This window comes from Acomys russatus, chromosome 8 (assembly GCF_903995435.1).
Source record: "Acomys russatus chromosome 8, mAcoRus1.1, whole genome shotgun sequence".
NCBI classification, from domain to species: Eukaryota; Metazoa; Chordata; class Mammalia; order Rodentia; family Muridae; genus Acomys; species Acomys russatus.
In genome coordinates, this window is record NC_067144.1 from 27,738,478 (window position 1) to 27,750,088 (window position 11,611).

Sequence of the window (11,611 nt, forward strand, 5' to 3'; positions counted from 1 at the left end):
CAAGTAGTATAAGGGCTAATAATGTGTTTTTCCTCTTTCTAGTGGAGAGACACAGAAAGAAGAAAATCAATGCTGGGATAAACAGAATAGGAGAACTGATTCCATGCTCTCCTGCTCTGAAACAGGTAGGCGTCTTCCCCTCCCCACCCCCCACTCCCGCTCTGATCTCCTGCTCTGAAACAGGTAGGTGTCCCCACCCCAGCTCTGAAACAGTCCTGTGTCCTGTGCCCCCCACCCCCACTCCCCTTGTCCCACTGCTTTGAAACATGTGGGCATCCACTATTTTTTGCTGCTTGTTAGCAGACAGTGCTCTCAATTATTTTAGTTTTTATGGTGATTATTTTCATTTCCTGTTATTTATGGGGGGCAGTGTTGAAATTAACAACATCATTTTTCGTTTGTTTCATTTTTCTGAATATATTATTTTTTTGATTTTTTGTTTTTGTTTTTGTTTTTGTTTTTGTTTTTGTTTTTTTAGTCAGGGTTTCTCTGTGTATCCTTGGCTGTATTGGACTTACTTTGTAGACCAGGCTGGCCTCAAACTCACATGGATCTGCCTGCTCTTCCTCCCAGGTGCTGGGATTACAGGAGTTCACCACCATGCCAGGTTTACTTTAATTTTTCTAATACTCTAGTACACTTTTCTACATGGTCAAATGTACTATGGGATTGCTAGACTGTTGTGCCTTTCTTTCTAATGAATTGCTAAGGTTGCCCCATGCTTATATTCATAAGAGCTACTACATTTCCTAGCATTGTTTTCTGGTCATTAATGGTTTTTAACTTATTCCTCATGTTCCCTACACGTGTTCCATTCCTATTTTCAGTCAGGGAAATGCTATGCATCCCAGGACTCACTGTTCTCCTGCCTCCCCATCCTTACTCCTGGGCTTACAAGTGTGTGTCCCCACATCTGGCCTCCTCTTGGCCTGGTAACTCAGGGTTATTGTTTGTAAATCTCAGCTTAACACATGATACTTTTCCCCAAGGAAGGTAATTTTTGGTTTCTTTAATGAGAATAAAACAAGATCATTGAACATAAAACAAATGATTCAAGTAATATGGAATCATTTAAAAAACCAAGAGAAATTTGATATCTCACTTTCGGGTTCTGACCGCTGATAAAATGTCCAGACATTGCTTTATCAGCATGTGTCAGTTCTGTATTGGAACATGGATTTATCACTTTCCTTTGTTGTGCATACTGAACTCTTGGTGTGGATAAAGTTCTTACACAATCACCTCTCTTTAATAGTTATATAGTATTCTTTTGCAGTGGCATATAAGAACTTATAGTAACTTTTATTTATTTATTTTTTAAAATTTTTTATTTATTTAATTTTAATTTATGTGTGTTGGTGTGAGGGTGTCAGATCTTGGAGTTACAGACAGTTGTGAGCTGCCATGTGGGTGCTGGGAATTGAACCCGGGTCCTTTGGAAGAGCCCACTGAGCAATCTCTCCAGCCCCTTCTAGTAACTTTTAAACTAATTTTAATTAATCTGTATAAAATAAATATGTGTACATAGTAAATAGAATTAAAACAATAAATGTCAATATTCTTCCTTCTTCCTAGCCTAACACAATTTTCACAGACAGCCACTCCCAACTGTTTCTTTTGATACTTAGTTTCTCATTTCTTAGTTTTCTGTATACTTTTTTTTTTTTCAAGACAGGGTTTCTCTGTGTAGCCTTGGCTGTCCTGGACTCGCTTTGTAGACCAGGCTGGCCTCAGTCTCACAGAGATCCGTCTGCCACTGCCTCCTGAGTGCTGGTACTTTTTAAATTTCTAGACTTGTGTGTGTGTGTGTGTGTGTTGTCTATACCTGATGTGAAGGCCAGAGGTGGATATTAGATGTCTTCCTTTATCACTCTTCATCTTTTAAAAATATAGTATTTTTATTAATTCTTTGGGAATTTCATTCATCACACAATATATATATATATATATTTTTAAAGAATAGAAGTTTTGTTGTTTTTTACTTTATTTTATTTATTATGTATATAGTATGCATCCGATCACATTATAGATGGTTGTGAGCCACCATGTGGTTGCTGGGAATTGAACTCAGGACCTCTGCAAGAGCAGTCAGTGCTCTTAACCACTGAGCCATCTCATCACACAATATTTTGATCATACTTACCCACAACACTTTCCCAACTCTCCCACCTCCTCCCAAATCATGCCCCACTCCCCCATTTTTTTTTTTTCAAATAACAACTCAGTAGGTCCAGTTTGTGCTGCCCATGTGGGATCTTTGATTGGTTGACACACTGTCCACCTAAATCACTTCTAGAGGGCCATCTAACTCCCATGATATGCCTGTTTTCACCTCCACCACCCTGGTATGATCTGCAGGGATGGCCATGCCTGGCTTCTTCCGTGGGTGCTGGGTATTTCAACTCGGGTCTTTGTGTGCTTACACAGCAGGAACTCCTATCCATGGAGCCCTCTCTTCAATCGTGGGTTCTTACTTTTAATTCTTTGCACATGTTCAATGTAATCTTAATGTAGTTTTCTAGGTAGTCAGATTACCGCACAGCTTCTATTTTGCCCTTTTCCCCCCTCTGAGACTTCAAGAACCTTCTGTCCTCTGTTTTTAATCTTAACCAGTTTGTCTCTTCCAGCCCTGTTACTTTTTTTCTTTTCAAGACAGGGTTTCTCTGTGTAGCCTTGGCTGTCTTGTACTCGACTTGTAGACCAGGCTGGCTTTAAACTCATAGAGTTCCACTGCCTCTGCCTCCCTGAGTGCTGGGATCACAGGTGTGTACCACCATGCCCAGCTCCTAGCTATTCTTGTTAAAAGAGTTTTTGTTTGTTATTCCATCTCAATGTCATATGCTTATCTCATGGATTTTTACCACTCAGTATTTATGAGCTTTCCCTGGAAATTTTCTTCAATTTTTGGGGGGACTGTTACCCCCCTTCTCTTTTTTCCCTTTTCACTTGGGTATTTTGTCTAAACAATAATGTTAAACCTTTTTATTTACGTGCTTAGTGACATATGAATTTTTGTTTGTTTGCTTCACACTTGAGAATGAGGCATCCAAAAGCCAATCAGATTTTCCATGTCTTTACTTTGGGGACAGGTCAGGGAGAGCTGCTGAAGGGCCCTATAGTAGTGTGTGGTTCAGTGCAATCCCCATCCCTTACTGACCCGGCGTGGGGTTGGGGGTGCCACCAGGATTGCAGCTCAAAGCTGAGGGCCATTACTTCCCTATCCACAATTCACACACTTGCCCCAGCATCACCTTGCAAAAATGACCAGAGATTTGTAGGCCTAATGTAAGCAATGTGGGGATTGTGTGGGTATGTGGGGTGTCTTAAAGATGTCACTGGACTGCTTCCTCTGGGGAGTGGCACCTCCACCTTCTCAGTAACATAGGGTCATGGGGACATTCAAGTCAGACTGGGACTGAGGCAGCAGCTCCTGCTACCTGCTGGGTACAGAGACAGTCCCCCAACTCTCTGAGCCTCAGTTTCCTAGTTTGCCAAGTAGAAACAAATCTGCATCTTCTCTTGCACTCTCTGCACTCTGTGCCTAGTCCTGTTCTGGACAACCTCACTCCGCACTCTGAGTCTAGCCCTGGTGCTAGCCCTGTTTTCAGGCTTCCTGGTCTGGAGGCAGTGCTGCAAGAGAAAAGTTTACCCTATGGAAGAGACTGGTGGACAGGGCTGTTCAGGTGTGGCACTGATCAACACCCAAGCTTGTGCCTGCTCATAGTCCTTTCATTATGAGCCTGACTTTCCAGATACAACCCTGAACCAAACTCCTCCAATCGCAGGGAGTGGGATGAGGCGATGAGTCATTCCCAGGCACGAGGCCCAGCCTTCAGGGAGCCTTCCTTGGTCAAGCCCAGGGAAGGAGCCTCGAACTGGTTCACAAAGTGATTGCGGAAGGCATCCCCCCCTTCCCCTAGTGAAGCCTTGAAGGACTGTCTGACCTGAGGGGCAAACACAACTCCAGGTCTTACCTGGTCAAACATCCTAGATTTCAGCCTGGGGATATTAGAGACCTGTTCTTAACATTAGGACACTGGCTTTCAAGAAGAACTGGCACAAAATATCCACATATACCCCCAACCACACACCCTTCTTCACATAAGAGGTTGAGATACTTATTTTGGGGAGAAAGTTTGGAGGGGGGGAGAGAATTTATTAATAAAAGAATTATCTGCTTGTAAAAAATGTTGATAATGACGAGACATGTTAGATAATTGATTTACATTCAGAATTTTAGACGCACCATGATAGGAAAGATGTTTTTTTCAAGGCTGCCAAATACAAATAGTTAGAATTAGAACACTATTAATATAACATTTATATAATTCCTGATTGTGTCATGTTTATCATATATATGTGTAATAATATAAATGTATATATAAAAAAAAGTTAGTCAAATATGCTTGTGTTTGCCTCCGTTTTGTTTCACTTTTCTCAGTAAAGCACCCATCAGTCTCTTCCCTGGGAGTAGGAGAGCGTGACCGGCCAGAGTTCTGGGGCTGCTTTAGGCACAGGGCTAGAGAGTCTGGAGCTGTACCGCAGAGTTTCCCTGCTTAACTTAGGAGCCTCATCTTAGTTGTGCTCCAACTGTCCTTGAGGTCGAAATTCTCTAGTTCAAATTTCAGAGAAAATAATCTTGCTCTGAGCAGGCAGAGAAGTCATCCATTGGCTCAGGCTATGGATGTCGGAGGTGCTTGGTGTCCCAGGAAGCCTCTCATGGAGCCCTCGGTGGACCCTTGTGCCTCACCGTCCTCCAGGGGCATGACAGCAGTGCTTCTCCGGGCTGATGCTTGTGGGCTATTAAGGCTGGATCTGTTTGCTCCTCAGCGTTGTCTTCCTTGACACTTCCATTTTGTTCTATCCCTACTGGGTGATTCAACTCCTACAAGTGTGTATGTGGGTGGGGGTGGGATTTGGGTGAGTTTTTTGTTTGTTTTGTTTTGTTAAAAATAGACTGTCCCTGCTTCTAGGAGCCTGAGGCAGGAGGTTCCCAAATTCAAGAAAAGAAAAAGGGCTAATTGTGCTGTACTTTGTTTTTCTTTTCTTTCTTTCTTTTTTTTTGTTTTTGTTTTTTTTTTGTTTTGTTTTGTTTTGTTTTTTGTTGTTGTTGTTGTTTTTTGTTTTGTTTTGTCCACATTTCTTTTTTTTTTTGTTTTAATTAATTTATTCTTGTTACATCTCAATGTTTATCCCATCTCTTGTATCCTCCCATTCTTCCCTCCCTCCCATTTTCCCATTATCCCCCTCCCCTATGACTGTTCCTGAGGGGGATTACCTCCCTCTGTATATGCTCATAGGTTATCAAGTCTCTTTTTCCCCCATCTTGAGGTACAGGGGCCACTCAGTATATGTTGGAAGCGGCCTAGTAAAATCTTACCCTCCTACCTATGCTTGTCTTTCGTTCCCCGTTCTTGTTTGTTCTTAAAGAGAGGAAACCATAACCATTTCAACTCTTCCATGACTAGAATGTGCAGAGGAGGTCAGTCAGTATCTGGTCCCAGAGCAGAGCACTTCCCAGATTGTCTGCACTGGTGATATGTGCCCTGCCTGCTCTCAAGCTACACCCCCAGTCCCTGGTTTTCTTTTTTCTAAGTAAACAAAATGTTTTCTAGTCTCCTAGGTGTGTATATTGGTTCTCTGTAAAAACTCAGTCAAAGGAACTCAGAACTGAAGCTTATTGAATCAAAGCACTTTGTCATAGTAATGGTTACATGAGAGAGCAAGATAGGACTGGAAACATTAGCACCATGCACATTGCTCGGGGAGGCAGAGACAGATGGATCTCTGTGAATTCAAGGCCAGCCTGGTCTACAAAGCGAATCCAGTAGAGCCAAGGCTACACAGAGAAACCCTGTCTTGGGGGAAAACAAACAAACAAACAAGAAATACTACGCACATTGGAGTGGAAGTTAGTCATTCACAAATACAGCCTTAGTAGTCAAAAGAAAGAAACCAGAAGTGACCAGTAGATAGCTTAAATGCTTCCTGGTAATAAACTGGTGAGTAAAAGAAATACAGTCATTAAAAAGAGTCAGGCAGCCACCCCCCAAATGTGATGTGAAAGTGCCTTATAAGACACATCTTTAGCCAAAGATGGGTGTGTCTGTCTGTCTGTCTGTCTGTCTGTCTGTCTCTCTCTCTTTCTCTCTCTCTCTCTCTCTCTCTCTCTCTCTCTCTCTCTCTCTCTCTCTCTCTCTCTCTGTGTGTGTGTGTGAAGGTAGTGTAGGTGAGGGTGTAGATGTGCACATATATGCAGGTGCCAAGGCCTGATAAGGTCCTTGGTTGTCCACTATTGTGCTCTACTTTATTGCTTTGAGACAAGATACCTCACTGAACCTGGAGCTCACAGGAGTTTTGCTTTTTGTTTGGTTTTGTAGGCTTGGTTTTGGTTTGGGCTAGGCTAGCAACCAGCAAGCCCCAGCACTCTTGTAGTCTATGCTCTCCACATCAGCACTGGGCTTACAGGGACACACTGTGGACTTGGGGGTTCAAATTCAGGTCCTCATGTATAAAAATAACTTTTATTCACCTGGTTTAATTGTCTCTGACGCTTACTGCCTCTGTCTGCTAACCTAGGCCTAGTTCTAGAAGCTTCTAACCTCTGTACAATCTAACCTAGGCTTGGAATGTTTTCAGTCTCTAAGATTTACTGCTGAATAAGCTCACCCTTTCTCTTTCTGAACTCTGGCTGGCTGGCTGGCTCAACTCAACTGTTCTAGCTCAAGCTCGTATCCAAGCTGACTGATTCAAACTGGCTTCTCAGCCTCTGACTGAATTGTTCTGCTTGGCCTCATATTAACTAGCAATCTGTTCTGATCTTCTGGCTCCTCTCATTTTCTCTCTGTTAGCTTGTTCTCTCTTCAGCCTGTCTCTGTAAAACTCTCCTATTAAAACTGCCTCCTCTCTGTCTCTCTGTGCTGCTCTCTGTTTCAACTACCTCTGTTGACCTGCACTGAACTCAGTTTTACTGCACTGCCTCTCAGCTCACTGACTCAACCAAACTGCCTGAATAGCACTCAGAGATCTGCATGCCTGTCTCCTGAGAGCTGGGGTTAAAGGCGTGTACCACCACACTTGGACCTAAGCATTTCTTTACCTGAAACTTGCTTTATACCAGGCTGGCCTTGAACGCAGAGATCTGCTTGCCTCTGTCTGCTGAGATTAAATTTTGTGTCTATATTCCAGCCGGAGTAGCCATGTGGCTGGATTAAAATTCTTCTACACTCATGCTTCTGCAGAAAGCACCTTACTCACTGAGCCACCTCCCCAGCAGCTCTGTCTGTTTTTGTTTAGTTTGGTTTGTTTGCTTCTTTGTTTTCCAAGACAAGGTTTCTCTGTGTAGCCTTGGCTGTCCTGGATTAGCCTAGTAGACCAGGCTGGCCTTGAACTCACAAGGATCCGCCTGCCTCTGCCTCTCCAAGCATTGGGATTACAGGCGTGCACAACTGTGCCAGGTTCTGTCTGGGCTTTTAAAGAATATATTGGTATAGATTATTTCTGGAAGGATATGCATGCAACTTCATAATGACTGTGTCTAGGACAGGGTCTGGAGAGCAAGAGCATAGAAGAATGTTACGTTTCAACATTAATGTGATGTGTGTGTATATATGGTGTGTTTGTGTGTGTGTACATGTTTGCACATGCATGTAGAGACCAGAGGTCAGGATTAGCTGTCTTTCTTGATTGCTTTTCACCTTATTTCTTTGAGAGTTGCTCTCCCACTGAACCTGGAGTTCAGTGATTCAATTCAGCTAAACTGGCTGACCAGTGTGCTCCAGAGATCTGCTTGTCTCTGTCTCCCCAATGCTATGTGCTAAGATTACAAACATGGTCTGCCATGCCCCGTGCTGGCAATCTGAGCTCAGGTCCTCATGCCTTCATGGCAAGTACTTTACTGACTGACCCGTCCTCCAGTCCCCGTAGTATGTTTTCAGTCTTAAACTATATTAAGACCATCGCATTGGAGAGATGACATTCTGCTCTCGGAGAGGACCCAAGTTCTGTTCCTAGTACCCAGGTCAGGTGGCTTACAACCATCTGTGACTCTAGCTCCAAGAGATCCAGTGTCCTCTTCTGAACTCTGTAGGGACCTGCACATCGCACTTTCTACCACACAAATGCACTCATATACACATAATTAGAAATATAAAGTAAGTCTTCAAAATGTTTAAGAATAGGGAAGTGCTTTCATGTAAAATGCAACCTTTTTAAAATGTTTAAAAATGGAATATAAGCCGGGTTGTGGTGGCCCACGCCTTTAATCCTAGTACTCGGGAGATGGAGGCAGGCAGATCTCTGTAAGTTTGAGGCCAGCCTGGTCCACAAAGTGAGTCCAGGATAGCCAAGGTTACACAGAGAAACCCTGTCTTGAAAAACAAAAAAAAAAAAAAAAAGAAAGAAAGAAAGAGGAATATAAGAAGAACATGGCACAAAAACTCAGCCAATTATTTAGGATAATTTGAGGTTATGGTTATCAGTAGAGACTAATACTGAAGTCTAGCATTTTGGCCTGAAGGCCCGCTGTGGGCTCTTCTCCAGCTAATCTTTTCAGCATGCCTCGTCCACTGGTCCTGTCTTCCCACACACCCCGGTCAGCCCTTCCTAAGCGTGTTTGCTTTCTGTGCCGGTGCCCTGCTCCTTCTTCCTCCAGATAGCTCCCAGGTGTGCCTGGGTGTCACCTCACAGAGCCCTCCCAAAGCTCCCTTTTCAGAAACAATGTAGCAGAGTGTCTGAGTACAGGTTACAGTAACAAAGTGTCATGGATCCAGTGGCTTACTTAACCTAGCACTTGTGGAGGCTGAGAAGTCCAAAAGTTTCCAATACTTGGCCTGTAGACATGGCTCAACAGTTAAAGTAGGAACTGCTCTTGCAGAGGGCCTAAGTGTGGTTACTGGCACCCCTGTCAACCATCTCACCAGCGCCTGTAACTGGCCTCCTTGGCCACTCATGTGCATAAGCTCACATGAAAACACAAACTTAATTAAAAATGATACAATCTTTAAAAAATAAATAGAAATATCCTAGTCCTAACTCTCCTCACATGGTACACAGAGAAAGATTGCCACACTTTTTCTCTTTTTAAAAAAGATTATTATTTATGTGTATGCGTGAGTTTATGTGTACTGTGTAAGTGCAGGGCACTGCAGAGCCCAGCAAGGCTGTTGGAGCCAATGGTACTGGAGTTACAGGTGCTTGTGAGCCCCCATTTGGGTGCTAAGAACCAAACCCAGGTCCTCTGCAAGAGCAACATCATCTGCTACGCCATCTCCCCAGCATGTCTCTTCATATAAGGGTGCTAATCTGCAAGAGCAGTAAGTGTTCTTAACTGCTGAACTCTCTCTATCTCTTTCTTCTTGTGAGCGTGTTAGTCCTTCATAAGAGTAGAGTCCTCTCAGACTTCAACCTCAGGTACCATCACATTACAGAGCAGAAGTTGTACATGTAAATTTGGCAGAGGGCTACTCACCTTCAGTCCACATACTGCCGTCACCAAGCCCCTTCATTATCCTCTTCAATTATGCTTTGTACTGCTACCTGTGAATCATATAAAGTCTTTTCACCTAATTTTGTGTGTGTGTGTGGTTTGTTTTCATTTGGTGGTGAAAACCCATTTCATTCAGCTTTTGTGTGTGTGTGTGTGTGTGTGTGTGTGTGTGTGTGTGTGAGAGAGAGAGAGAGAGAGAGAGAGAGAGAGAGAGAGATATTCTTCAGGAACCAAGCGTTATGGCTTTATTTGTATTGTATGTGCAGGCACACGTGTATGTGGGTGTACTTGTGGGTACATACACACGTGAAGGCCAGAGCATACATCCCATACTGTTCCTCCCGGCATACTTGCCTTCCACCTTACTTTCTTTTTACTTTTTAGATTGGTTATCCTAGACTTCTATATAGACAAGCTAGCTTTGAACTAAGAAAAGCTGTCTGTTGCTGCCTTCTGAGTGTTAGGATTAAAGGCGTGGGCAACCATACCCACACCGTCCACCTTACTTCCTGAGCCAGGCTCACTCACTGGCTCACCTATTGGGGCAGACTGACTGGCTCCGCCTCCCCAGAGCTGGAGTTTCAAGTGCGTGACCTATGCGAATTGAAGTCAGGTGTTCATGCTTATACAGCAAACACTTGACCAAGTGAGCCGAGCTTATCGTGTGTGTGTGTGTGTGTGTGTGTTTGTGTGTGTGTGTGTGTTTGTGTGTGTGTGTGTGTTTGTGTGTGTGTTTGTGTGTGTGTGTGTTTGTGTGTGTGTTTGTGTGTGTGTGTGTTTGTGTGTGTGTGTGTTTGTGTGTGTGTGTGTGTGTTTGTGTGTGTGTGTGTTTGTGTGTGTGTGTTTGTGTTTGTGTGTGTGTGTGTGTTTGTGTGTGTGTGTTTGTGTTTGTGTGTGTGTGTTTGTGTGTGTGTGTTTGTGTGTGTGTGTTTGTGTGTGTGTGTGTTGGGGGCAGCAGGGAGTGCCTTTGTCCCTACATCCTAGAACAGAGCCTGACACAGTAAATATAAAATGAACATTAGAAGCCTTCGAACTTTGTACCGAGCTTGAATTTTTTTTTTCAAGACAGAGTTTCTCTGTGTAGCCTTGGCTGTCCCGGACTCACTTTGTAGACCAGGCTGGCCTCAAACTCACAGCAATTCGCCTGCCTCTGCCTCCTGAGTGCTGGGATTAAAGGCATGCGCCACCACACCTGGCCCTAATTTAAATTTTTAAAAAATTACATATCACATGCAATATATACAACATTTTATGTGTCTTCTTCCAGGTCTTACCTTTTAATGAAATGTTTTTCTGGTTTGGTTTGGTTTTTTGGTTTTTTGTCTTTGTTTTTGTTTTTTCCTTTTCCGAGACTGGGTTTCTCTGTGTAGCCTTAGCTGTCCTGGACTTGCTTTGTAGACCAGGCTGGCCTGGAACTCACAGTGATCCACCAGCCCTGCCTCCAGAGTGCTGGGATTAAAGGAGTGCACCACCACGCCCAACTGATGAAATGTTTAAATCGTTAATTTTCTTTTGTAGAGCAAGAACATGATCCTGGACCAAGCCTTTAAGTACATAACAGAATTGAAGCGGCAAAATGACGAACTCCTGCTTAACGGAGGGAACAGTGAACAAGGTAGAGCCTTGCAGAGTGCTGCTTTTTCCTGGTTGCCTATGTTTAGGTGTTTGTGCTGCAGTGACGTGCACTTCCCAATCCTCAAATTAGAATGGACTGCCTTCAAGTAGCCCAAGAGAATAGCATTGCAGTTCATTGTGGCTGAACTCCTCTTCCTCCTCTGTGCTTAATTTTAATTTTGTACAAACACATACTTTCCGTTTTGATTACTTGTGTATTTCATGTTTGCCTAAGTCATTGAAGTAATGGTGCTCAACCGCCTGCGCTCTACTTGGATCTTACATTTAGGAAACTTTCAGAAGATGACTCCTAGAGGAGCTCTGCTCGGCGTAACTTATATCCAAGCTCAGTGGGTAGGTCTGGGCCACGTTTTAACAGTACATTGACTCAGAAGACCAAAGTATTAATTTCATAATTATTTGCATTAATATAAAGTAGGTATTGAACTGCCAGATCATTTAACAATACTCAATTTTTAGGTGTAACTTTTTGTGCTGTGGGTTCTGATT

General features: G+C 43.3%; 1 protein-coding gene across 1 annotated transcript in view; it reads left to right on the plus strand.

The window, feature by feature from the left end:
* The window catches only part of Usf3 (upstream transcription factor family member 3), a 47,406-nt gene that overhangs the window by 26,807 nt on the left and 8,988 nt on the right, over positions 1-11,611 (plus strand). The window contains exons 5-6 of the mRNA XM_051149974.1: positions 43-125; positions 11,006-11,102. Of these exons, the coding sequence (XP_051005931.1) occupies positions 43-125; positions 11,006-11,102 (180 nt within the window). The remainder of the gene's footprint in view (positions 1-42; positions 126-11,005; positions 11,103-11,611) is intronic.